Here is a 27508-nt window from a genome sequence, read left to right on the forward strand (position 1 = left end):
TTGATTATAAGCTTATAATCATTGTAAACTATATTTGATTATGAATCCAATCATATGAAATTTGCATTATAAAAACAAAAATTTAATAGTCAAATTATTGGTCAAAGATGAGAAGGTTTGAATCTTGATATACGTGTATGCCTTATAAACGGGGAAGGAGGGAGTAAACATGAGCTCAGTTGCTGCTCTCATCCAGCCAATAAGATGGTAGCTCGTGTCGGTGCGATATGTAAGTACAAAGCCCGTGTCGGATTGAGGCATCTCTCTAGGAAATGCAGGCCGTAGCCCATTGGCTTTTCCATAGGCTAAGCCCAAAGCCCCAAACACACAACTGAGCGCCTTTTTCATTTTTATATTAAAAAAAACAAAATTTCAAAAATATATATCGAATAGGGAAATTTTCAAAAATGGGTGTCTGTCGGAGCAGAGAAGACCAAATGAATTATTTCAAATTTTTCTAGGTACAAGAACTATTTTTCTTGATTTAGTGTATTTACCTTAGTCATAATTCATTTGGTCTAGTTGTGCTTATCTAAAATTTACCAAACTTTTTTTATAACTCTTAGGAAATAAAATAATGGTACTGTAAAATTTATGGCTTCTAAAACTTAGTATAGCGGCATGGATAAATAACCCATTTAAACTAGACATATTGCAAGATTTAATTTAAAAACTTATTCTAGAAATATTTTCTGGATCTACCAATTTTGTACAATCCTATGCTCACCATATGCAACACTCTAGCCAAAGGTGACCTGCATCCAAAGGATGGATCTTGAGATTTAAATAAAAGTGCATTAAACTAGTATTTAAAATAGAGCAAGATAAATTGATCAAATGAAAAACTTTATATAACAAAAGTTGTAGATCTTGTTTCATAGAATCCAGAACAGTTGAGTTTGTATTTTTCTGATTTTTCTACGATTTTATATCGATTTTAAAAGTTCGCTGTTTAATGCGTCCCGAGTGCCAGGACCTAAATATAAATTTTTTTTACATTTAGGTCCTGTCGCCCAGCCAGAGGGCGACAGGCCCCCTGTCGCCCAGACAAGGGGCGACAGGGATATAGTTTTGAAATTTTTCGAAACCGCCATATATTTTTAAAATTTTAATTTTTTTTTAAATATAAAAATGAAAAAAATCCCCGGTCGTCCGGGGTAAAAAGGCCTGTGAAAAGTGGGGGGTAAAAAGGCCTGTGAAAAGTGGGCCGGAAAGAGACGCCGCTGCCATTGACGAGGAGCGCTCACGGGGACCGCGAGTGGGGTGGGATGTGGGAGCAGCCGAGCAGGAGCACTTGCTGGCTTGCAGCTGCAACGGTCACTTCGCTCGCTGTGTGTAGGGGTGGTAATGGGCCATGGCCCTAATGGCATCTTCACAGCCCAATAAAGCTCTTAAAATTTTTAGTTCAAAAATACATATGTTTAGAGTCCGGCCCTTTTAGAACCCGATCCTTAGATTTTCTAGTTCAAAATGTTAGGCCCTTTACCACCCCTAGCTGTGTGTGGCCGGTGCCGCCTCTGCCCGCGCCCCCGCCCACCACAATCTCTCGCCCATCGAGCTAGCTAGCTTGCCCGGCTCCCCAGGCACGATAAGAACTCCGATCGCGGCGAGTCCTTCCAAGGGAGCGTGCAGCGAGATCGCAGCTTCGGCTGCCTTCTTATATTCGTTTCCCAAATCCCAGTGACACAGAGCCCGTGCAGTTCCTTGTTTTCTACCCTTCTCGTCCCCCCGGGCTCTCGTCCATTTCTCAGTTTCCCTTGGCGACAGAACGCAGACGCCGTCGTGGCTGTGCGCGGAGAGGAAACGGCCGGGGAGGTGTCGCGATGGGGAAGAAGCGGGGGGCGGCCGTGACCGCCGCCGCGGCGCCCGTCTTCCCGTTCCCGGCCGCCGCCGCCGCTGCCGGCGAGCAGGACCACTTCAGCGACTACGGATTCGACCCGCAGCTCGTCGGCCTCTTCGCCCAGGTCGATGCATGGTGCTTTAGCTGCTTGCGCCAGATTCTGAATAACCCCATGTCCGATTCTTGCAAATGTGTTGACGCGCATTGTGGTTTCTCTCGGTCCCAGCCGGAGGCGAAGCGGAGCAGGCGACAACAATCCCACCAGTCGTCGCCGCTAGAGTCCGCGCGGTTCAAGCTCGAGAAGCCCATCTCCAAGAAGCACCACCACCTGCACAAACAGCAGCAACTGCAGCGGCGCCGCCGGTGGTGGAGCTCGGCCGCCTCCGCCGCGCTCCTCCTCTTCAAGCGCCCCTCCTCCTCCTGCTACTGCGGCCCCGCGGCGGCTCCAGCTCCTCCCCACTACGGACCCTCCGCCTCAGCCGCCGTGCCGCTGTACCTCGCCGCCGACGACGACGGCCCGGCCGCGTGCGCGTGCTGGGCGCCGGCCACGCGGTCCGGCCGCCTGGCCGCCGCCGAGCTCGGCGCCGCGGCGGAGGCGGTGCCCTACGTCAGCCTCAGGTCCGCTAGCCTCGGCGGCGGTGGCGCCAGAGCAGGTGGAGGCGCTCCGGCGATGCCCATCTACCTCGTGACCTGAAGCTGGCCCGGCTGCCGCCGCGAACTCTTCCTTTTCCTTTCCCCGGCCGGGGTTCTTCTTGGTGAGAAGCTTGGACCACATGTCAGTGAATGTTTTCACCGGCTGGTTCGATGGCTGACCGAGATGTCGGTCGGTCAAAGTCAATGGTCAAAGAACCAGCGCTTTAGAGTTTACTAGAAAACTTGCTAGCAATTATGTGTTTGGGGATAGACATATTGAACATTTAATGTATTCCTTCATATGATGGAAATTGACGTGGCAGGTGACTAAATGAGGAATGAGCTAATGTCTCCACCGGAAAAGGTTAGGCACAAATTTGAAGAGATAGTATAACCACAAGAAATATGCATTCGGGGTAAACATGTCCTCATAATTTAGTTTGTTCCATCTTGTATATTGATCATGGAGTTATCTAAACATGAGAAGTAGATATTTTGTATTAGAGGGCAGTAGCTCTTTGCCTAAGAATAAAAATATAGAAAAAAAACTTACTTACCCTCTTTTTTCTACTAATGTATTTTAGATAGTGGAAGAAAAGTTTTGGGTTTATCATCTTTTTGCTGATGATGATTCTTGGATAACTGAATAGCTTCATTCAGGGGCGGAGCTCCCCATGGGGGCAGTTGCCCCCACCTACCACCGGAGTGGCACCAGTACCTCTATCTTCCTCACTTCCGGCGAGCAATGGACCGGTGTAGTGGCGGCGTCCGACTCTCCATGACGAGAGGAAACAAGTGGAAAAATGGGGAGAGAAGAAAAGGCCCATAGCCCAGCCGAGTTGACCCAAGTGGAACGAACTCCCCAAACCTCTAATTTCCGAGCTTCCGTCGTCCGGTTGTCAGCTCCTCCCGACCTCCCGCTAACATCCGCGCCTCCGCCTTTGCACTTCGCAGTCCGCTGCCTCTGTGGGGGCGTGGTAGCGTGGGGCTAGTGGCGCGGCGGTGGCAGCGCAGCAGTAGCCGGGGCCCTCCGGGGGCTCCGGGAGCGTGGAACGCGAGTCGGCGCCGCTGCGGCTGCACCTCGGGAGGGCTAGGCGCCGGGCGGGGCCTGGCACGCCGGCGCTCTCGTGGAAGATGGAGGACGAGAGAGCTCAGGAGGATACGACGCCTGCGGGCATTGCGTTGGCCGCGGCGAGGAGGAGCTCGGCATCAGCGTCGGTGCGGCAGCTGGGCGCCAGCCTCTGGGAGATTCACAACATCGCGCGGGAGGGCCGTCGGCACAGGCCGCAAGGGGGGAGGGGCGCAGGGTTTTAAATTTCGGCGAAAAATTTCGTTTTCGCTACTTACCGGGAAAAAAATTTCGGTATTTTTCGGAAAATTTCGTTTGAAAATTCAAAATTCAAAAAATTTCGGCCAAAAGTCACCGAAAATCGCCGAAATTTACCGAAATTTCGTTTCCGCTAAACACCGGGATTTGCAACAAAAACGAAATGGTTAACCCTGGAGGGGCGTAGCCACTATCCTGGAGCATGACAACGGGAACGGGAGGAATTCGACTCCCGTTCGCTCTTCCTTCGTCCGTGTGGCATGGCAAGCAATAAGAGTCAGATGGAACTGCTGCTGATTCCGTGGCTTGCTCGTTTTCTGGTCTTGGCTGTGTGTTAGTCCCCTTGGAAAAAACACTGTAGCGCTAAAACACTGTAGCACAATGCACACTTTCGTTTGTTTGTGGTAAATATTGTCCTACCATGACCTAACTAGGCTCAAAAATTTCGTCTCACAACGTACATCAAAACTATACAATTAGTTTTTTATTTACCTACATTTAGTACTCCATGCATGGGTCATTTACTATATTTAATGTTTCGATGTGATGGAAAGTTTGGAAAATTGGGAGAAATTTGGGGTATCTAAACACACCCTTTGCGGCGAACATGCTCTGCCCTAGCTAAAATTTAGGCCAGCTCTGCCACCGGCTTCATTTATGTTTTACCCGACTCGTTTGAGCTTCAAAGATCTTATTGTTTTCTCTTGTTTGCACCTAGTTAATATGTGAGGCCCTGTTTAGTTCCCAAAATTTTTCCTACAGTACCCGCCATATCGAATCTTCGGACATATGCATGGAGCATTAAATGCAGTTGAAAAAATAATTAATTACACAGTTCAACTGTAAATGACGAGATGAATCTTTTAAGCATAATTAGTCCATAATTAGATATTAATTGTCAAATAACAACGAAAGTGCTACAGTACCCGAACCCAAAAAATTTCATGAACTAAACACAGCCTGAGTTCCCAAGCAAGCCTACTTGCATCCTCACCGGTCCTGTTTGGTAACTTCCTAGAAGTGCCTAGAACGCACTTTGACCGCTAATTAGTCCTATTAAATAAAGGCAGGTTACAAAACCAACTTTAAAACCCCTGAGTTAGGAACCCTGAAGAATATAATGAGGTCTTTGACCGCGTAATTAGAGAATAGTTACTGTAGCATCACTATAGCTAATCATCGATTAATTACCATCATTAGATTTGTCGTGAAAAGTTACACCCATCCCCGGAGAGGTTTTGCAAATAAATTTTATTTAGTATTTCGTGCGGAGTCTAGAATTGGTATTCTAGAATCTCTGGAATGTAACCAAACAAGGCCATTTTAGGACGGGGTTCTGACTTGGCAGTTTGACATCAAAATTGACTTGCTCTTTCCTCTTGCAAAATAGGTGCAACGCAATGATATAATTATTTGGAGCCGAAAATCCCTACATTTGTACCAAAATTAACTTTATCCTTACTTAAATTGAACTTCAACATTTGCATTCACAACACAGAACCAGCAGTCCAGCCTAAATTCTAAAAATGATTCTTGAAGATGGTCTGATGGAAACTTCCCCAAAGCTTGGCCCACACACACCAGACGCCCCGGGCCCCACCACCTACCAGAGTCAAACTATCCAAGCTATAGAAACTTCTCTTCATTTTGCATTCCGATTTCTCTTCCTCCTCGCGTTTCCCGCAGCCCACCAGCGAACCGATCAACCGTCCTGCCGTGCCGTCCCGTCCATAAGAAAAAAAAGAAAAAAAAACTCGGGCAATTCCGCCGGCCAATCAGATCGAGCCCGTCCCAGCTGTCCTTCCTCCCCGCGAAGCATCCGTCCATGAACCTGGAGCGCCTGCCGCCGCCGGCGGGATCGCGCCACGGCCACTACCGCTACGCGCGGATGCCGCCGCCGGCGGGCCCCGAGGGGGAGGCGTCGCCGTCGGACCCGGAGCCCGAGCCCGAGCCCGAGCGGCGGCTGGAGGTCCTCGCGGCCTCGGCCTCGGCGTCGCTCCGGGTGCCCGAAGCGGCGCGGGTGTTCGACGAGCTGCCCCGGGCCTCCATCGTCGCCGTCTCGCGCCCCGACGCCGGGGACATCACGCCCATGCTCCTCTCCTACACCATCGAGGTCCACTACAAGCAGGTCCGCGATCCTTCCCCAATTGTTTTGAGGTTTTGGTGGATTGTTTGACGAAAAAATGAGCCCTGGAAAGTCATGTGAATTCGGTGTGATGCGATCCTGATTACTCTGGAAATCGCGCTCTCTTGGTGGGTGGAATCCACGATAAGATGTGCGTTCAATTACAGCACGTATGGACGGTGGTTGCTAATGATTTAGTTTATCTTTCTGGAAGTGGCATGTGTATTACATATGCGAAGTGGAAGCGAAGCATTGAAATTAGACATCGATTTTGTGCCAATTTTTAGTTGACCACTAACCAGTATCATTCAGGCGACTTCAACAGAATGGCAAGTCCATGACTGTTTGAAGGTCCTTTTTCCCTAGTTTAATGTTGGGAACACGAGGTCTTTGACTACAAAATTTCAATTGGTTGGTCAGACTGACCTGAGTTCTTGACTTCTTTCTCATGAGCAGTTCTTCCATCAAATTTGATGTCTGGATAGATTAGCAATGATGGCTTCATGTTTATTCTATCAACTGGATGTCTAGGTATCTGGTATTTCCCATCTGAATAAATACATGGAAAATTTTGCCCTGTTTGGGTACAACGATGTCTCTGTGTCACCTTTTCCCCTCATACTTCATTGTACATGTTTGCTGACTTGCATGCTTAAAATGTCATGCTACTTATCTTTTGGCTATAAAAAGTTAGACGTATTGGATGGTGGTGTCCTTTGCATTTGAAATTATAGCGATCCGTTTCCGTAAAACTCGTTTTGCACTTTTGGACTGTTTATCAACGTGTTTATCAACGATCTGACAGCGTTGGTTCTTCGTTCCTGGTCACCTTCTCATACACAACATTTCTTCTTTCCAATCTGCTCGTTAGAGAGCTTACCCATCATGTGATGCTCCCAGATCACGCTCTTCCAACTGTCTGCGGTGGTGGTTGATCTGCCACCACAGCACATGGTCACGCTAACCCCCCCTCTCAGGTTGACGCCCCCCCCCCTCCTGTGTCCACAGCCTATTCCACTTTAGATGGCGGTGCCCCTTTCTATTAACTAGTGTAATCTCCTTTTCGTTGTATTTCCCCTTATTTTTCTCGTTGTGAACCACGAGCCCAATCACGAATTTGCAAACCAAGTTCCAACCAAACGAGCCATGCCCTTGGGAACCATACTTATAACAAATATTGAACCACAAACATGTACTGCGAATCCTATGAACACAATTCTAGTAACTTATTGACAATCTTGTTTTTGCCTTTGGAAGGTCTTTGATATTTCATCTTGCAATTGGCTTTGGCTCGTATGTACATTCTTCTCAATTGGCTGTAGACAGTTATTTGATTATGGTAAATCCATTTTTGATGGTGGAAAGGCACATTTAGATAAAAAGTATGGATGTAAGGGTATACTGACATGATATGTAAGCTTGTATCATCTATTTTTTTAGCATGCTTTTGTTGTGAACAGATTGTTGAACGGTCTTTGTTACCCTTTCCTTCTCACCTCTGTATGCAGTTGGGACCTTTGTGGATCATGCGTTGATCTTGACGATCAGTACAATAGAATACACATGAAGAACAACCACGTGTGCAGGCATAAACATAGAACAGATAAAAAAGAACTATCATTAGAAACTCATGAGGGAATACCTTTGTCACATTATGCATATTTTATCATCTTGAATACTTATTTATTTGCTTCTCATGCGCATCCATATTTTTGTCGTTCTATGTTTTATCACAGTAGTTACGAATGTGCCATATCTGCTCTGAATAATGTTCACTACTTCTATCAGTTTAGGTGGCGTCTATATAAGAAAGCTTCACAGGTTTTCTATCTGCACTTTGCATTGAAGAGGCGTGAATTTCTTGAGGAATTCCATGAAAAGCAGGAGCAGGTTAGTTTTTCTGGAAACTGGTTTCCTGATCTACTTTTTTCTTTGAGCCCTTATCATTTCCAGTGAACCCCATGTTAGACCCCAAACAGTTTTCAACGAGTCCAGTGTATGCTAAATTTTCAACAGATTACACGCTTAACTAATCTGGTGTCTCTTCTTAATTTTTAACGAATTAATGTTGCTAAACTAATCTGGTGTGTGCTAAATTTTCAAGCTGTGTAACATTAGGGATATCGGTTCTAGAAATTAGAAAAGATGTTTTTAGTTTGGGCCTCCTCATCTTTTAGGGGTATTGCATTATGTAATTTTTAGTCAACTACACTTCTTTCTCCTCATAATGGGACATACTTCAATTTAAGCCTATGACATCGAATTAATTTTTGTATTCTGCCATTGAAGGTCAAAGAATGGCTCCAAAATTTGGGAATTGGGGAGCACATGCCAGTAGTACATGATGAGGATGAAGCAGATGATGTGAATGTTCCACCACAATATGACGATAACTCCATTAGAAATAGGTAAACATGTTTACAAATTATGGTGGTAGTTTATTATAAGTTACTATAGGTACGCTTTATCACATCGCATATGTTGCTTTAGAGCAGTTAAGTCTCCATATGTTATTCCATGCATGCAGTAAGCAAGACATTGAACCTGTTGTGGCAGAAATGTTCCTTCAAGTGCTGTTTTGCCTGTCATCCGACCAGCTATTGGACGTCAAAACTCTATTTCTGATCGAGCAAAAGTTGCAATGCAAGAATATCTGAACCATTTCTTAGGGAACTTGGATATTGTCAATTCGCAGGAGGTACCAAAAGCATTTTACATTTCACTATCATAGATCCCCTAGTAATTGAGCATAAAAATGTCATGCAGAACAACTCATCTGGTTATCTTTATGTTTTACAACAGGTTTGCAAATTTTTGGAGGTGTCATGTTTGTCATTTTTACCTGAGTATGGGCCTAAGCTAAAAGAAGACTACGTTTCAGTTGGACATTTGCCAAAGATTCAGAAGGATCGAAAAAAGCGATGTTGTTCATGCGGATTATTTAATTGTTGCAAGAGCAATTGGCAAAAGGTAAGCTTTTTGCAGTTGTGCTTTGTTCTCAGATATTTTGCTGTTGTGTTTGAGTTGTTCAATGGGTTATTTGTTCAACAGGTCTGGGTTGTCCTGAAGCCAGGATTCTTGGCTTTGCTTGAAGATCCTTTTGATCCAAAGCTTTTAGATGTCATTATTTTTGATGCATTGCCACATATGGATATAAATGGAGAAGGACAGATTTCTTTAGCAAAAGAGATCAAAGAACGTAACCCACTGCATTTTGGATTCCAGGTACGTATCCCATATGGCCATGTCGGAAATTCTGTGTTCAAATAGGAACTTGTTCTGACTTATAACAAGTAGTTTTAAAGTACATGGAACTCTAAATAATAATGTTTCACAGGTCACAAGCCCAAAAGGACCCTCTCGTACTTTTTATGTTTTAGGAACTGAGTCTAGCTCAATCGGTCAAAGGTGTGGGTGTGCACCCCTGCCACCAAAATTTTGAGTCCTCTTTGGCTCGAATTTGGGTTCCTATTTCTTCTCGTTTACACTAGTTCCTTCCAGCTTATAAACATCGGAGTATCCAATAGCCAAAGGGCTTGTTGAGTCAGGGCTAGTTCCATTTGCAATATTGTGCCTTGTTGCTATTGAAATTTGTTTAGCTACAAAGTTCCTCATTGACTCTAGTAAGATTTGATTGCTATGGATCTCTCAAAATTCCAGAAATAGAAAGCACTGAGCCAAAAAAAGCCTTTCTATGTTGCTGTCCATCTCCATGGTAGAAGAATCTTATGTATCGGTGTCCACATTTTATTTCTAATACCATAGTCACAAGATTGAAGTGAAAAATCATCTGAGACTTACAGTTTGTCAGTTTAACTCTTTTCAATTCGTCATAGTTTTCATAATTGTTTCAATGTTATCTGTGCAACCATTTGGAACATTCGGTATATCAGGTGCATGCATGAGACTGCTGGTCATTGTGTAGAACATAGTATACTGAAACATGTGGTTCATCGCTGTAGGTAGCTTGCATAGATTGTATGTGATAAAATAATAAAAAATCTCCCTGTCTGGTGATGTTGGTTTCACTATATTTCGATCGACTTAGCAGCATAATTCTGTATGCATCACTTTTCCTTTCCTGTTGAGTCTGAACCTCATTGTGCTATTCATTGGAGAAAGGTGTCTTCTGGTGGCCGGACGATAAAGCTACGCACAAGAAGCTCTTCTAAGGTCAAGGACTGGGTTACTGCAATAAATGCTGCTCGACAACCTCCAGAAGGTTGGTGTTATCCTCATCGTTTTGGCTCATTTGCGCCACCGAGGGGTTTGTTGGAAGATGGGAGTATGGCACAATGGTTTATAGATGGGAAAGCTGCCTTCGAAGCTATTGCGTCCTCCATTGAGGAAGCTAAATCAGAGGTTAGCTTTTTATTTTCTTCAACATTTACTGCAGGATAATTATCCTCCAGTTGTCTGAGGCAAACAATTCAATTTTGGAGTAGATATTTATTACTGGCTGGTGGCTCTGCCCAGAGTTGTATCTTCGACGTCCATTCCAAAATCATGGGTCATCTAGGCTTGATGCCCTACTGGAAGCAAGAGCTAAGCAGGGTGTACAGGTACTGTCATGGCTTTTCTTTTTAACTTTAATTTTCATCAGAAAATGTCAAGAGCCAGGTTATGAAGGACTTGGAGTTGGAATTATGAAGCAACCTTTGCCACTTGTTATATGTCCAAATCATGTATGGCTTGCATGTTTGCTGCTTCACATGCCATCCTAAGCACTCACCATAGTATTTCCAAAGTTGCCTCATTAGGCAATATATATTATGTTAAAGGGTGTACCCAGTGCCGTAGGCTTCCCGCACTGCGTGGGGGTCTGTGGAAGGATTGTTTTAAGCACCAAGCCTTTCCCGCACAAATGTGCAGAGTCTGGGGCTCGAACCCGGGACCTTCCGATTATAGACGGTAGGCTCTACCGTTGCACCAGGCCCGCCCTTCATTCATTTTTCTCTCTCGAACACGCAGGAGAACTGCGTATCATTGTATTGATAGAAGAAGAAAAGAGTCATACATAGACCCACAAACACACCACACACCCCCTTCATTCAATATAAATTATGTTATACAAAGAAATTATTTTAAGAAACCATACTATGTTTTTTTACTGTTGAGTAGTGATGAAAAAAACCTCTTCTATATTTCTCTCCTTCGACTTTCAGACATAATCAAACTTTTTGGAACAGCTGATAACGTGTGCAACATATCAGTTACTACCTCCGGTTGGAATAACAAGTTGTTTTCAATCGGGAGGTTGAACCGTTGCTTGATAATTACCTGTTATCTTGGATGACATTGAACTCGATTTTGCAGATTTACATTCTCTTATACAAGGAAGTTGCTCTTGCACTGAAGATTAATAGCTTATACAGTAAGCAAAGGCTACTTAACATTCATGAAAATGTCAAAGTTTTGCGTTACCCTGATCATTTCTCAAGTGGTGTATACTTGTGGTATGAAGGATTCTTTGTTCCCTGTTTCTTATGTTCAATAAAAGTTTATTGTTTTTCTGACAATTTAGCCTTCATATTTTGGCTTCAAGGTCACACCATGAGAAGATTGTGATAGTTGACAATCAAGTATGTTATATTGGAGGTCTTGATCTGTGCTTTGGTCGCTATGATAGTCCTGAGCACAAAGTCACAGATTCTCCTCCTGTGATATGGCCAGGAAAGGACTACTACAATCCCAGGTAATGTGTTGTTATCTTTTACCCTTTACATGTATGGGGCAAAGTTCGTAAATGTCACTTCATCTCTGTAAAGGGAATCTGAGCCCAATTCTTGGGAGGACACCATGAAAGATGAGCTGGACCGTGCTAAATATCCCCGCATGCCTTGGCATGATGTTCAATGTGCTCTCTATGGTCCACCTTGCCGTGATGTAGCGAGGCATTTTGTTCAGCGCTGGAATTATGCAAAGGTTAGTTTGATGCATTGATCTACTTGTTGTAAAGTTTTCTTATAATTATTGTAAATTCACTGTTCCTTTTCTTTTGCTTGGGAAAAAAAGGCTATGTTGTTGTTGTTGTTGTTGTATTGTAAATTCACTGTTCCTTTTCTTTTTTGTTTTCCTTTTCAGAGGAACAAAGCTCTAAATGAGCAAGCAATCCCCTTACTGATGCCTCATCACCATATGGTAATACCACACTACAAGGGTAGAAGCAAAGAAACAAATGATGAGGCTGAGGGTAAACAATATCATGATAGAGATACTGATATTAGAAAGCCAGTCTTGACATCACGCACATCATGTCAGGATGTTCCATTGCTTCTACCTCAAGAACTTGAGCCTCAGGAATTGTCCAGTGCAGATTTAAGGGTGACTGATTTAGACATTATTAACCATTCAGATCGCTTAAACAAAAAGAGTTTTAATCAGCCTTTGCTCAACCGAAAGGCAAAGTTGGAGTCTTCTCATCAGGATTTACCTATGAGAAGTTTTGTGGACAATCTCAGTTCCCATGAGTCATCATCTATTAGACATTTTGATTCATCGAAAGATGATAGGAATCTCATGGACAAGAAATGGTGGGAAAAGCAGGAGCGAGGTGACCAAGTAGCTTCAGTACTTGACATTGGACAAGTTGGTCCAAGGGTAGCTTGTCGTTGTCAGGTCAGTACATGGTTCTCTGCAATAAACTAAACAGTAAACACTGAAGATTAAGGTTCCATAGACAGGAATTCTCTGATGCAAGTTTTCTCTTAATTAGTAGTGTTAAGTATGGTCAGGGCCCATAGGCCCATATGGACTACCTCATATACCACAACTGCAGACACTGTTTATACATTCACTCATTCAAGGTAACATGGTACAGAGCAGGTAGGGTTAGGGATACGTCATCCCACCCGAGATCCACTGTTCCGCCGCCGCCGGCTGTCCGGCGACTGTCCGCCGTCGCGGATCCGCGAGTTGCGGACCCGTTTTGCAGCTGCCCGTCGCGGCTCGCGTGCGGGCGTGGCCCGTCGCCGCCCCGCCTTGTCTCGCGCGGCCGCCCGTCGCGGAGCCGCTGTCACCGCCCGTCGCCTGCCGCCCGTGGCAGCACGTCCTCTGCAGTGCCCGCCCATCCGCCCGCCCGTCGTGGACCCCCTGCGCGGCCTCTTCTCCAGCTGCTGCGCCTCGCTCCTCTGCTGTGAAGGGAATAAGTCTTGTACTCTTGGTCTTTGTGGGGCTGCAGCATCTCCTTTTTGCTGCAGCATGCAGTGGGTTTGTGCTGCCCCTAGAGGACAGCATCTTGGACTGTTTTTTAGTTTGCTAGGACAGCTGCAGTTAGTAGGACAGCAGCAGTTAGCATCTACTTTTCTAGGACAGCAGGAGCATCTTAGACTAGGCAGTTAGCAGCTCCTTGGCTGGCTGTATATATGTGTGGCCACCCCACCTGTTGGAAGGCATGGCATTGTGAGTGTGAATGAAGAAAACCCAGAAAACTTCCCCAACTTGAGTGTCATCCTCTCAGCTCAATGAGAGTGAAAATTGAGCTGCTAACATCTGGTATCCGAGCCGTACTTTTCTGTAGGTTAGACATTTCCTGCACTTCTCCCTCCCAAGCAGCAGCTAGCACAGCAGCTAGCGCAGCAGCAGCGGCAGTTAGCGCAGCAGCAGCGGCTAGCGCAGCAGCACCTGCTGCACCCTCTACTCCACCTTCCTCACCCGAGCAGACGAGCGGCAGCTCGTCTGAGGCTGCGTCTTCTCCACGCAGCAGCCCCCTGGAGGCGCGCCATGTCCGACGCACCGTCTCAGCGCTCGGTCACCTCGAGCGCACGGCGTCAGCGAGATGCCGAGCTCGCCGCGGCAGAGGAGCGCAGGTGAGCGACGGCACAAGCCGCTGCAGCAGCGGCGAGGGCGGCCAGGCTGGCTGCAGCGGAGCTGGCGGCGGCCAGGGCGGAGGTGGAAGCAGAGGCGGCGGAGGATGCAGCGCGTGCGGCGGAGGTCGAGGTTGAGACCTTGCGCGGCAGCCTCAGCGGCTCCATCGCCGGCGACGCCACCGCCGACGAGGACCTTGAGGAGTTGGAGAGGGAGAGAGCGCGGGAGCGGACCGCGCGGTGGGCAGCAGTCCACCCCGGCGGCGGCGGCCTGGACGGCGGCGCGCCCGGCGGCGGTCCAGGGGCCCGCGCGCCCGGCGGCGGCCTAGATGGCGGTGCGCCCGGCGACGGTCCAGGGGCCCGCGCGCCCGGCGGCGGCCCAGGGGGCGGCGCGCCCGGCGACGGCCCAGGGGGCCGCGCGCCCGGCGGCGGAGGCGGCGCCCCTGGCGGCGGCGCGCAGGGCGGTGGCGGAGCTCCTGGCTGGGGTGCACGCGGCGGCGCCCCCGGCTACCACGGCCTCCAGGCGGTGGTCAGGGACGTCGGTCCCGGTGGTGGGTGGCCCACCCTCACCAAGACCAACTACGTTGAGTGGGCCGCAGTCATGGAGGTGAAGCTCCAGGTGCGGCATATGTGGGAGGCAGTCCGGTACGGCGACGTCGACTATGATGAGGATCGACGGGCGCTGGATGCTCTCATCGCAGCAGCCCCGCCCGAGATGCAGTTCACGCTTTCCAAGAAGCGAACTGCCAAGGAGGCCTGGGACTCCATCGCTGCGGCACGTATCGGCAGCGCCCGCGCCCGCAAGACCACTCTCCAGGCACTTTGCAAGGAGTGGGAGAACCTGGCCTTCAAGCCAGGTGAGGATGTTGATGACTTCGCCCTCCGTCTCAACACTCTACTGCAGAAGGTGGTGCAGTTCGGCGACGACACCTACGACGAGGAGAGAGCCGTCGAGAAGCTCTTCCGCTGCGTCCCCGAGAGGTACAGGCAGACCGCTCGCTCGATCGAGTCTCTGCTAGACCTCTCCACCATGACGATCGAGGAGGCGATAGGTCGCCTCAAGGTCGTCGACAGCGACGAGCCACAGCCTGCCTCGGGAGGCATCTCCATCGGTCGGAAGCTCCACCTCACTCAGGAGCAGTGGGAGGCTCGGCGCGGTGACAGGAGGAGGGGGGAGCCCTCTTCCTCGACTGGTGGCCGCAAGCGCGGCAAGCCGCGAAAGGGGCGCGGAGGTGCCCAAGCCGGGGCACGAGGGCGCGCCGAGGGTGGCGCCCGCGGAGATGCTCAGGGCGGCGCCGCTGACAGGCCCAAGGCGGCACGAGACGACGCCTGCCACAACTGTGGCAGGCCCGGCCACTGGGCCAGGGACTGCCCGCAGCGGAGGCGTGGGGGCCAAGCCCACGTCGCGGAGGCCCAGCCGGATGACGAGCCGGCTCTGTTCCTACTCCACGGGGACATGGAGCCGCAGCCGGCGGCACCGCCTGTCACCGCTCTACTCCACCTCGACGAGCCGCGTGCCCGAGTTCTCCTCGGCAACGGCTCCGACGACGACAGGGTCGATGGCCGGTACCTCGACTCCGGCGCCACGCACCACATGACCGGGCGGCGGGAGTTCTTCTCCGACCTGGACGCCGACGTAGGTGGCTCCGTCAGGTTCGGGGACTCCTCCGCCGTGGAGATCAAGGGCGTGGGCTCCGTGATCTTCACCGCCAAGTCCGGAGAGCACCGGATGCACACCGGAGTCTACTACATTCCGGCGCTGCGGAACTCCATCATCAGCCTTGGGCAGCTCGATGAGAGCGGCTCCCGCGTGGTGATCGACAGCGGGGTCCTCCGCATCTGGGACCACCGTCGCCAGCTTCTCGCCAGGGTGGTTCGAGGGAAGAACCGCCTCTACATCCTCCATGTCGGGGTGGCCCAGCCTCTTTGTCTTGCAGCTCGCAGGGACGACGAGGCATGGCAGTGGCACGAGCGCTTTGGGCACCTCCACTTTGAGGCCCTGAAGCGGCTCGGCGCCAAGGAGATGGTGCGAGGCCTCCCGTGCCTCGACCACGTGGAGCAGCTCTGCGACGCCTGCGTGCTGATGAAGCAGAGGCGGCACTCCTTCCCCCAGCAGGCGAGCTTCCGAGCCAAGGAGCGGCTCGAGCTCGTACACGGGGACTTGTGTGGCCCGGTGACACCGGTCACACCAGGAGGACGGCGCTACTTCCTGCTGCTCGTCGACGACCTCTCCCGCTTCATGTGGGTGATGATCCTCGATAGCAAGGGAGAGGCTGCGGACGCCATCAGGCGTGCTCAGGCTGCTGCGGAGGCGGAGAGCGGCCGCAAGTTGCGCGTGCTGCGCACCGACAACGGCGGCGAGTTCACGGCGGCCGAGTTCGCGGCGTACTGCGCGGATGAGGGCATCCAGCGCCACTACTCCGCGCCGTACAGCCCGCAGCAGAACGGCGTCGTCGAGCGGCGCAACCAGACGGTTGTGGGGATGGCCCGGGCCCTCCTCAAGCAGAGGGGGATGCCGACTGTCTTCTGGGGAGAGGCGGTGGTGACAGCCGTCTACATCCTCAACCGCTCGCCCACCAAGGCACTCGACGGCATGACGCCGTATGAGGCTTGGCATGGGCGCAAGCCGGCGGTCTCCCACCTGCGGGTCTTCGGCTGCCTCGCGTTCGCCAAGGAGCTTGGCCACATCGGCAAGCTCGACGACAGGAGCACTCCGGGAGTGTTCATCGGCTACGCGGCGGGTTCGAAGGCCTACCGCATTCTCGACCCGGAGACACAGCGTGTGCGCATAGCGCGCGACGTTGTGTTCGACGAAGGGCGAGGATGGGCGTGGGACAAGGCGGTGGATGACGGCTCGGCTCCGACGTACGACGACTTCACCGTCGAGTACGTCCACTTCGAGGGAGCTGGGGGAGTAGGCAGCTCTTCTTCGCTGAGCGTGCCTACCCCGGTCCCCGAGCCTCCACCGACTACGGCGCCCGCCACACCGGCGGCACCACGCCCTTCAGCTACGACTCCGGCTGCGTCGAGTTCCTCAGCTGTACCACCACAGCCGGCGACGCCGCGCACTCCAGCACCGACAGCCACTCCTCCGGGCACGCCTACTCCAGCACCTGCTCACAGCCCGGTGGAGTTCGCTACTCCGCTCTCTCACGACGAGGAGCGCATCGACGCGTACCACGACGGTGAGCCGCTGCGGTACCGTACGATGGAGGACCTTCTCGGCGATCAGCCGGTGCCGGGACTGGTGCCTCACGACCTGGAGGCGCAGTTGCACCTCGCGTGCGACGACGGCGAGCCTCGGTCTTTTGCAGAGGCCGAGGGACACGCGGCATGGCGTGCCGCGATGCAGTCGGAGATGGACGCGGTTGAGAATAACCGCACTTGGGAGCTTGCTGATCTCCCTCGCGGTCACCGCGCGATCACCCTTAAGTGGGTGTTCAAGCTGAAGAGGGATGAGGCCGGCACCGTCGTCAAGCACAAGGCTCGCCTGATGGCACGAGGTTTCGTGCAGCAGGAGGGAGTCGACTTCGACGATGCCTTCGCTCCCGTGGCACGGATGGAGTCCGTGCGACTCCTCCTTGCGCTAGCTGCCCAGGAGGGCTGGCGTGTCCATCACATGGACGTCAAGTCGGCGTTTCTCAACGGCGACTTGAAGGAGGAGGTCTACGTGCACCAGCCGCCGGGGTTTGCGATCCCCGGCAAGGAGGGTAAGGTGCTACGTCTGCGCAAGGCCCTCTATGGCTTGCGGCAGGCCCCGAGGGCGTGGAACGCCAAGCTGGACTCCACGCTCAAGGGGATGGGCTTCGAGCAAAGCCCGCACGAGGCGGCCATCTACCGGCGGGGCAAAGGAGGCAATGCCCTGCTGGTGGGTGTCTACGTCGACGACTTGGTGATCACCGGCACCAAGGATGCGGAGGTGGCGGTGTTCAAGGAGGAGATGAAGGCCACCTTCCAGATGAGCGACTTGGGGCCTCTCTCCTTCTACCTGGGGATTGAGGTGCACCAGGACGACTCCGGGATCACACTCCGACAGACCGCCTACGCCAAGCGCGTCGTCGAGCTCGCTGGGCTCACCGACTGCAACCCAGCCCTCACTCCGATGGAGGAGAGGCTGAAGCTGAGCCGTGACAGCACGGCGGAGGAGGTGGACGCTACTCAGTACCGACGTCTTGTGGGGAGCCTCCGCTACCTCGCCCATACACGGCCGGACTTGGCGTTCTCCGTCGGCTACGTCAGTCGGTTCATGCAGCGACCGACGACGGAGCACCAGCAGGCCGTGAAGAGGATCATCCGCTATGTTGCGGGGACTCTCGACCACGGTCTCCACTACCCGAGGTGCCCTAGGGCGGCACACTTCGTCGGGTACAGCGACAGCGACCACGCCGGCGACATCGACACCAGCAAGAGTATGAGCGGGATCCTCTTCTTCCTCGGCGAGTGCCTCGTTAGCTGGTAGTCGGTCAAGCAACAGGTGGTGGCCTTGTCCAGCTGCGAGGCCGAGTACATAGCGTCCTCCACCGCGTCGACTCAGGCGCTCTGGCTCGCTCGACTGCTTAGTGATCTACTCGGCAGAGACACTGGAGCAGTGGAGCTCAGGGTGGACAGCAAGTCCGCTCTGGCCTTGGCGAAGAACCCCGTTTTCCACGAACGGAGCAAGCACATCCGGGTGAGGTATCACTTCATCCGAGGCTGCTTGGAGGAAGGGAGCATCAAGGCGAGCTACATCAACACCAAGGATCAGCTTGTGGATCTGCTCACCAAGCCCCTTGGGAGGATCAAGTTCCTTGAGCTTTGCTCCAGGACCGGGATGGTCCAACTTTCCCACAAGACGACGCACAAGGCTTAGGGGGAGAATGAAGGGAATAAGTCTTGTACTCTTGGTCTTTGTGGGGCTGCAGCATCTCCTTTTTGCTGCAGCATGCAGTGGGTTTGTGCTGCCCCTAGAGGACATCATCTTGGACTGTTTTTTAGTTTGCTAGGACAGCTGCAGTTAGTAGGACAGCAGCAGTTAGCATCTACTTTTCTAGGACAGCAGGAGCATCTTAGACTAGGCAGTTAGCAGCTCCTTGGCTGGCTGTATATATGTGTGGCCACCCCTCCTGTTGGAAGGCATGGCATTGTGAGTGTGAATGAAGAAAACCCAGAAAACTTCCCCAACTTGAGTGTCATCCTCTCAGCTCAATGAGAGTGAAAATTGAGCTGCTAACATGCTGCGATTCCTCTGCTGCTGCTGCATCTTCTTCAGGGGGGGTGCGGCTGTGCTGCTGGACTCCTCCACGCCGTCCGCCTCTGCTCTGCTGTGCTGCTCTGTGTTGCTCTGTTCTGGTTGGTTTTTGCCCTCTGCTGGTTGGTCTGTTGCTGTACGGGAGCTCTGCCCAGCCTCTGTTCTCTGGTTTGAGTACAAGTATCAGCATTTCTTCAACATTAAGTATCAGCATTTCTTCAACATATTGCAATCCAGTGTTATGGCTAGTGATATCAAACTTGATGCTGGGGTTCATACTAATGGAACCGTGTCAATCGCTACTGCCTCTCAGAACATTGTTTCGCAGTCTTGGATTCTGGATTCAGGGGCTTTTCATGTGACGTCTGACAAGTCTAAGTTAGTAGCATGTAAACCAGTCACTAATGCTACTTCTGTCCACACTGCTGATGGTACATCATGTCATGTTACTCACCAGGGTTCCCTTCACTCTCCCTATTTTTATATACCTGATGTTTCCTGCGTACCTCAGCTATCTATGAATCTTTTATCAGTGGGTCAAATAGCTGATATGAACTGCTTTGTTGGATTTGATGATTCATCATGTTTTATCCAAGATCGTCATAGTGGAAGTGTGATTGGGACTGGTCATCGCCGTAGAGATTCTTCTAACCTCTATGTTTTGGACACCTTACATCTTCTTCCATTGCTCGTGTGTCATCTGCTGTGTCATCATCAGGGTCATCTTTTGTCAAGTGGCATCATCGTCTTGGCCACCTATGTGGGTCTTGATTGTCTACCCTAATTCATGAGGGTCGTCTTGGTCGTATCCCTATTGATTCTAGTTTCCACTGCAAGGGTTGCAGGCTTGGCAAACAGGTACAGCTCCCATATTCTAGTAGTACTTCTCATTCCACTCGACCTTTTGATCTTATTCACTCAGATGTCTGGGGTCCTTCACCTTTTGCTTCCAAGGGTGGTCACAGTTACTATGTCATTTTCATTGATGACTATTCTCGATACACTTGGATCTATTTTATGAAACATCGATCCCAACTATGTTCTATTTACCAGTCCTTTGCTCGCATGGTGCACACTCAATTTTCCACTGCTGTTAGAGTTTTTCGTTCTGATTCTGGAGGTGAATACTTGGCGCCAGCTTTTCGCCAGTTTCTCACCTCCGAGGGCACCCTTGCTCAGCTCTCATGTGCAGGTGCTCATGCTCAAAATGGTGTTGCTGAACGTAAACATCGCCATCTTATTGAGACTGCTCGCACACTTCTCATTGCATCATTTGTGCCTTCTCATTTTTGGGGAGAAGCTGTCTCTACTGCTGTTTATCTTATTAATCGGCAACCTTCCTCCAAACTTGCTGGTAAATGTCCTGGTGAGGTTCTTTTTGGTATACCTCCTAACTATGACCATCTCCGAGTTTTTGGGTGCACGTGCTATGTCTTGCTTGCACCTCGTGAGCAAACTAAGTTAACTGCCCAGTCTGTTGAATGTGTTTTTCTTGGTTATAGTCTTGAGCATAAGGGTTACCGTTGTTATGATCCTTCCTCTCGTCGCATGCGTATCTCTCGTGATGTGACATTTGTTGAGAATCATCCGTTCTTTTACAACCCTTCTACTCAGCCCTCGTATTCGCCCACAGAGTTCACATCGTTTCTTTTTCTTCCTCCTATTTCATCCAGCGATACTGCTACTACACCACCACCACCACCTGTTACACTTATTCCTGATCCCACTCCTTCCATCACACCCGTTGAGCCTCCACCACCACCTCCACCCTCTAAACCACCTGTCACAAAAGTTTACACTCATCGTCCCAAAGCTCCTACCGAACCTCCATCTAATCCACCTTCCTCAGCCACTCCTGATGCTCCTATTTCTAATGATTCTAATACTCTTCATCAGTCACATGATGTTTCTAATGAGTCACAGATTGGTCAGCACTACAATTTACGTGATCGTACCACTATTGAGCGACCTGACAGGTTTGGTTTCTCACGTGTTGGTGCTGTTATTGATGAGCCATCCACTTATCATGAAGCTGCCAATATTCCAGAGTGGCAGGTTGCTATGACTGAGGAACTGGCTGCACTTGAGCGCACATGTACTTGGGATCTTATTCCATTACCATCTCATGCAGTACCTATCACATGCAAATGGGTATTCAAAATTAAAACCAAATCAGATGGTTCTATTGAGAGATATAAAGCCCGCTTGGTTGCTAGGGGTTTTCAGCAAACTCAAGGTCTTGATTATGATGAGACATTTGCTCCCGTTGCTCACATGACCACTGTTCGCACTCTAATTGCAGTGGCTGCTTCTTGTTCTTGGACTATCTCTCAGATGGATGTTAAGAATGCCTTTCTCCATGGTGATTTACATGAGGAAGTGTATATGCAACCCCCACCAGGTGTCTATGCACCTTCAGGATATGTTTGTCGTCTTCGTCGTGCATTATATGGTCTCAAATAGGCTCCTCGTGCTTGGTTTCAACGCTTCGTTTCTGTAATACGGGCTGCAGGCTTTTCACCAAGTGAACATGATCCAGCCTTATTTATTCATCATTCTCCGCATGGACGTACTTTGCTTCTTCTATATGTTGATGATATGTTGATTACGGGAGATGATATAGAACACATTTCTCATGTGAAGAAGCAACTTGGGGAGCAATTTCAGATGTCTGATTTAGGTCCTCTCAGTTATTTCTTAGGGATTGAGGTTTTGCATTCTCTGCCAAGGGCTATTATCTTTCTCAGTCCAAATATATACAAGATCTTCTTGCCCGCTCTGGCATTACTGATAATCGGACGGCTGCAACACTTATGGATCTTCACTTGCAACTTCGTCCTACTGATGGTGCTCCCTTGGAGGATCCCTCTCGGTATAGGCATATTGTCGGGAGTCTTGTTTATCTCACTGTTACTCGACCTGACATTGCTCATGCTGTGCATATCTTGAGTCAGTTTGTGAGTGCTCCTACATCGGTTCACTTTGGACACTTGCTTCGTGTCCTACGGTACTTAAGGGGGACATCATCGCAGTGCTTACTCTATGCTCATGATAGTCCACTACGTCTTCATGCTTACTCGGACTCCACTTGGGCGAGTGATCCCACAGACCGTCGTTCAGTCACTGGTTATTGTATTTTTCTTGGTTCTTCTCATGTTTGGAAGTCCAAGAAGCAGTCAGCTGTATCTCGATCAAGTACGGAGGCAGAACTTCGAGCACTTGCCACTACCACTTCAGAGATTGTATGGCTTCGATGGTTGCTAGCTGATTTTGGTATTTCCTGTGATACCCCCACACCTCTCCTTTGTGATAGTACCGGAGCCATACAGATTGCAAATGATCCTGTGAAGCATGAACTCACAAAACATATTGGTGTTGATGCCTCTTTTACTCGGTCTCATTGTCAGCAACAGACAATTGCTCTTCAGTATGTGCCATCAGAGTTGCAAGTAGCAGATTTCTTCACCAAAGCACAAACTCGAGAGCAACATCGACTTCATTTGCTCAAACTCAATGCTTCTAATCCTCCACCTCCGCCTTGAGTTTGAAGGGGGGTGTTAAGTATGGTCAGGGCCCATAGGCCCATATGGACTACCTCATATACCACAACTGCAGACACTGTTTATACATTCACTCATTCAAGGTAACAAGTAGTATATATAGTATATACATATGCTTCACTAATAACAAGTTCTTCTGCCATTTGATTGTTTGCAGATATATAATTATGAAACAGTAATTTATTGAGAAACAAACAAGCGAAAGCTTTTTATTTTGTCGCAGATGCAACATGAAATCTGTAGAAATGGGCATAGAATGTCTTGCAAACAGCTTGGTACTAATGTTTATTTTTTGAATGAACAGGCATGAGACTGCCAGTTTCATTTATTAGCGAAGAGTAGCTGACTAGCTGTTCTAGCAATGTTTGGACACACATACTAACATGGTCTAAATGACTGTAATGTAGATCCTACTACAATATCGTTTATGAACTTTGGTTAGTAATACTCAATGTGGTTGATAGTGTCTCCTATTGCTATGCCAGACTTTCTAAAGCTGTTTTGTTGTTTTGATCGAAACTATATTGCGGCTTAATGGGGAGGGGGGGGGGGGACTTAATCGGCTCTCCACCACTCTATTTAGTAGTATTATTTGTTGGATCCTTTTACATAGAGTTTTAATGCTGTTTAAAAGAGTTTCTCACTTTTGCCTTTATGAAAAAAAAATATAATAGTGCCTTGATTTCTTGTTGATGTCAACTTCTTGTAATCTGACAGAGTAATTGTCTACATATTTAACTCATATCCAAATGCATCAGCAGACATAATCAACTTTGAGTGTGGCTACATCTCATCATTACTTTTATTTCGTTAACTTGCCAGATAAAGTTGATATGACATTGCTGTATCCCTACATGCTCATCATTTGTTCAAAATCATCTGAGTGATAATATACAGTCCTGATCTAGTATTTCAGACATGCTTGTATGCTATCATTAGATTGATTCCTTTGCAATAAGGTTTTCCTTCTTAAGTAATTTATATTTTGGCTCAGGTTGTTAGGAGTGTTGGTCAATGGTCTGCTGGAACCACTCAAATTGAAGGGAGCATCCACAATGCCTACTTTTCTCTAATTGAAAAGGCAGAACACTTTATATACATAGAGGTTTGTGCCTTTTCCTTTGACCTTTTAAATTTGAAATCTGAAAGTGGAGTTTGCCATGTATTCTTCTCGCTCACTTATTTTGCATGGTTCTTTTAATATATTTGAGGAAAAATTAAGTGTAAACAAAATTAGCACTTTTTCACTTATCTTAAGCACCTGATTACTTATCTGCGAAGATATACGCCAATTTTATTGCAACATCCTTTTTTCTGGGCTTTTGCAGAATCAATTTTTCATATCAGGCCTGTCAGGAGATGATACAATAAAAAACCGTGTATTAGAAGCATTGTATCGGCGTATACTTCGAGCTGAGAGAGAAAAAAAGCGATTTAAGGCCATCATCATCATACCTCTTTTACCTGGTTTTCAGGTAGTTTTCTGCTAGAAATTAGAAATATGTTCTATCTATGTTTGGTTACTTACATAATCTCATCATAGGGAGGCATTGATGATGGCGGAGCTGCATCAGTGAGGGCAATCATGCACTGGCAATATCGGACTATATGCAGAGGCCCTAATTCGATTCTTCAGAATCTATTTGATGTTATTGGGCCTAAGGCACATGATTACATCTCCTTTTATGGTCTTAGAGCACATGGTAAACTTTATGATGGGGGTCCCTTGGTTACTAGTCAGGTACCATGAGCTTTTTCCCATTTTACAGAGTGCTAGTCACCATTGTGCTTTGTCATTGATCTTTCATAGAACTGGCATTTGAAATATATTCAGGATACCCTTCTAACATGGTCTTTTTTTTGTAGATTTACGTACATAGCAAGCTAATGATAGTTGATGACCGCATTACATTGATTGGCTCTGCAAACATAAATGATAGAAGCTTGCTTGGATCAAGGGATTCTGAGGTATGCACCTTTTCTTTGTTCAACTGTGTTTTGGGATGCTGCTCGCCTGCTCCTATATTGCTACGTCAAATGTAATCACTAAAGCAGTCCTAATTTTCAGTGTACAATAGATGCACAGTGTGAAATAAGAAAAAAAAGAAATACTTAGTTATTGATTACGATTAAGTTTGAAGGAGAACTATCTTGAGAATATAATTTTTTTTCATTCGTGAAATGGATGTTCTATACAGTAACTTAGCAGAAAGTACCTTATAGTGTGCTGAAGTTATGACAAATTTTTATCCCCTTCCACCTTCTAGATTGCTGTGGTCATCGAAGATAAAGAAGTTGTTAATTCTAAAATGGATGGAAGACCTTGGGAAGCTGGGAAATTCTCTCTAAGCCTACGTCTATCTCTGTGGGCGGAGCACCTTGGCCTTCGTCCAGGAGAGGTCTGGCCATTATGCCATTATGTCCTGCCTTATTTTTTATTTGCTGCTGTTAGGTGGTGAAACACCACAACAATTTTGTTAAGAAGTGATGGAACCAGGATTTGCATTTCTCCTGTTTGCAATTTAATATTGATTCTTGCGGTCCTTGTTTCTGTTCTTCTGGTTCATTTGCCTTCTTAATAAACTAAATTGGCGTTTGCTTTTCCAGTTTTTAGACATACTTTTATAGTAATGTTTTTTCCTGCATAAAGAAGAAATTATTTGCAATCAAATCTTTTATAATCAGCGTGACAAAACACATAGTTTTTTTAATAAAGTAATAGCTGAGTCTCAATAGATCTCTCCCAAGAACTTGAGCCTGAGAAATATGATTTAGTGCTTCGCATTCCTGCTCCTTATGTGTTGCCAATAATTCAGTTCTCAGAAGTCTGGATATTAGAACTTGCATTAAAGGAATGGGGAAAGCTCTACTGTTTGCCCCACAAGGCCACAAGAAAGGTATATTGCCATATTGGGGGCATTGGATATGAGAAAAGCTCTGTTCTCAAGGCGGTAAGGCGGACGCCTAGCAAGGTGGGGCGGCTGGACGCCTAGGCGAGCAAGGCGCAAATCGGTGGACGGCGCATGGACGCCTAGGCATCGCCTAGGCGACGCCTTGAGAACAGAGGAGAAAAGTCACATGTTGACATGTTGCTCCATTTAGTGTAACTAACTCCATGGGAACTAACTCCATGGGAAAGGTCTGCATAAATTTTGCTGACTTCTGGCAAGTGATTATTTATAAAGCCACGATTAATTTTCTAACATGAGAACTATTTTGTTATATCATGGCCACAGATCAAAGCTTGGTAGAAAAGTTTTAAACCTATGAATTTTTTTTTTGCTTCAAACAGTTTATCCCCACCAAAAAAATTAGTTGACATTTGTTTCCGAGTCACAATTATATTTGACAATGTTTTTACCCTTACAGAGCAGATTATTGGTTACGTGTACAGTTCTTAAAAAAAATGCATTTTTCACTTTCAGGTTAGCCACATCATGGATCCTATAGATGATTCAACATTCAAAAATATCTGGATGGCCACTGCTAAGGTGAGATAGTGTTTCCTGATTTTTTTGTATAATCAATAGGCACTAAATTATGATGCTACTACTTTCTTCCCGGAAATCCATATCAAACTCACTAATCTGGATCCCTATTTCCCGTTAGGTTGCCTTCAGTTTGTCAAATTGTTTTGAAACTGTATTATGTGCACATATTATATTGAACGCCTATGCAAATGTCAATTCCATTCTTTCTTGAATACATACTCCCTCCTTCCCCGTTTATAAGGCATGGTGGAACATGACACGGTCTTCTAAACAACACTTTGACCATTTATTTATCATATATTATATCACTTTTGATTATAAACTTATAATCATTGTAAACTATATTTGATTATGAATCCAATCATATGAAATTTGCATTATAAAAATAAAAATTTAATAGTCAAATTATTGGTCAAAGATGAGAAGGTTTGAATCTTGATATACGTGTATGCCTTATAAACGGGGAAGGAGGGAGTATTAACTATCATGTATGGCAGGCAAATACTATGATGTACCAAGATGTCTTCTCTTGTGTACCCAACGATCTCATCCACTCAAGGTATGAATTTAAAATTGCATTGTAGTTGCCTTTCGCATCAACTGCTGTGGTCTCTGAAACATATAGTGACCATTTAGGGCCCAATTTCGGCAAAGCTTTGCTCACTTGAGGGACAAAATTGGTCACACTACAATTGATTTGGGTGTCGCCCAAGAGAAAGTAGAAGCTTACCAAGACCATGATCTCAAAGGTACTGACCCTATGGACAGATTACAGTTAGTAAAGGGGCATCTTGTTTCTTTTCCTTTGGATTTCATGTGCCAAGAGGACTTGAGACCATATTTCAGTGAAAGTGAGTATTACACATCACCACAGGTTTTCCATTAGCCTCTATCTCGTGAAGTTACTCACTTGGCTGTACATATTGCAAGGATCAGCTTGTAGATGCTTTACACATTTTGTCAATAGGAAAGAAAAAAAGAAACAAAGATATTACCATACCATTATAGAGATACTACAAGTATAGTTTCCTAGAAAGAATAGTATACAAGTACAGTTCATTCATTTGACACCTGTTCAATTTTTGGGCAAGAAACACTCAAATTTATTATTTGTCAGTGCAAATAATATAGGTCTTCCGTTAGCTGTACACATTGCCTCTGGCATTTTTTTTCCTATCCTGCTGTGTGTGTATGTGCTATAGTTTTTACTGAGGATATTTGACAATTAACATATACTGGATGCACTGTTCGTTTGCCCCGAGTTGGAGGGACAATACATGTACATGTCCTGTGTTGAAGCATCTCTAGTCTGGCGAACATAGGAATTGCTCGGATTTGTGCTTAGTAGAAATGTTCAATGGAAGCTTGTACATCCAAGTCTTTGAAGCACTAAAAGAGGTGTAGATGAGTTACCTGAATTGCCATTATGTGGTGTATTATCTGTATCTATGTAAAAACTGTTGAAGATTAATGTTACTTATTTTGTTTTGAGAGCTTAAA

At 47.7% G+C, this 27508-nt stretch overlaps 2 protein-coding genes across 5 annotated transcripts; both read left to right on the forward strand.

Annotated features, from left to right (window-relative positions):
• Positions 1-1497: 1497 nt before the first annotated feature.
• Positions 1498-3759, forward strand: LOC120665750. The gene is made up of 2 exons (XM_039945411.1): positions 1498-1964; positions 2067-3759. Exons 1-2 carry the CDS (start codon positions 1824-1826, stop codon positions 2532-2534), a joined length of 609 nt encoding a protein of 202 aa, XP_039801345.1. The 5' UTR covers positions 1498-1823; the 3' UTR covers positions 2535-3759.
• A 1771-nt stretch (positions 3760-5530) lies between these two features.
• LOC120665751 (phospholipase D zeta 1-like) lies at positions 5531-27508 on the forward strand. Of its 4 annotated transcripts, none has more exons than XM_039945413.1 (20): positions 5536-5928; positions 7714-7815; positions 8215-8333; positions 8482-8623; positions 8728-8895; positions 8977-9150; positions 10048-10287; positions 10371-10487; positions 11242-11381; positions 11471-11620; positions 11694-11850; positions 12010-12543; positions 23512-23622; positions 23846-23992; positions 24061-24258; positions 24384-24485; positions 24785-24916; positions 25943-26008; positions 26506-26567; positions 26645-27508. In XM_039945413.1, the coding sequence occupies exons 1-20, from the start codon at positions 5626-5628 to the stop codon at positions 26892-26894; spliced, it is 3414 nt and encodes a 1137-aa protein (XP_039801347.1). In that variant the 5' UTR covers positions 5536-5625; the 3' UTR covers positions 26895-27508. The 4 variants fall into 4 exon arrangements, with proteins under 4 accessions (XP_039801348.1, XP_039801347.1, XP_039801349.1 ...); XM_039945415.1 differs by having other exon boundaries at positions 5566-5928; positions 7434-7815; XM_039945414.1 differs by lacking the exon at positions 23846-23992 and having other exon boundaries at positions 5531-5928.

This window comes from Panicum virgatum, chromosome 3N (genome assembly GCF_016808335.1).
Source record: "Panicum virgatum strain AP13 chromosome 3N, P.virgatum_v5, whole genome shotgun sequence".
Lineage (NCBI taxonomy): Eukaryota > Viridiplantae > Streptophyta > Magnoliopsida > Poales > Poaceae > Panicum > Panicum virgatum.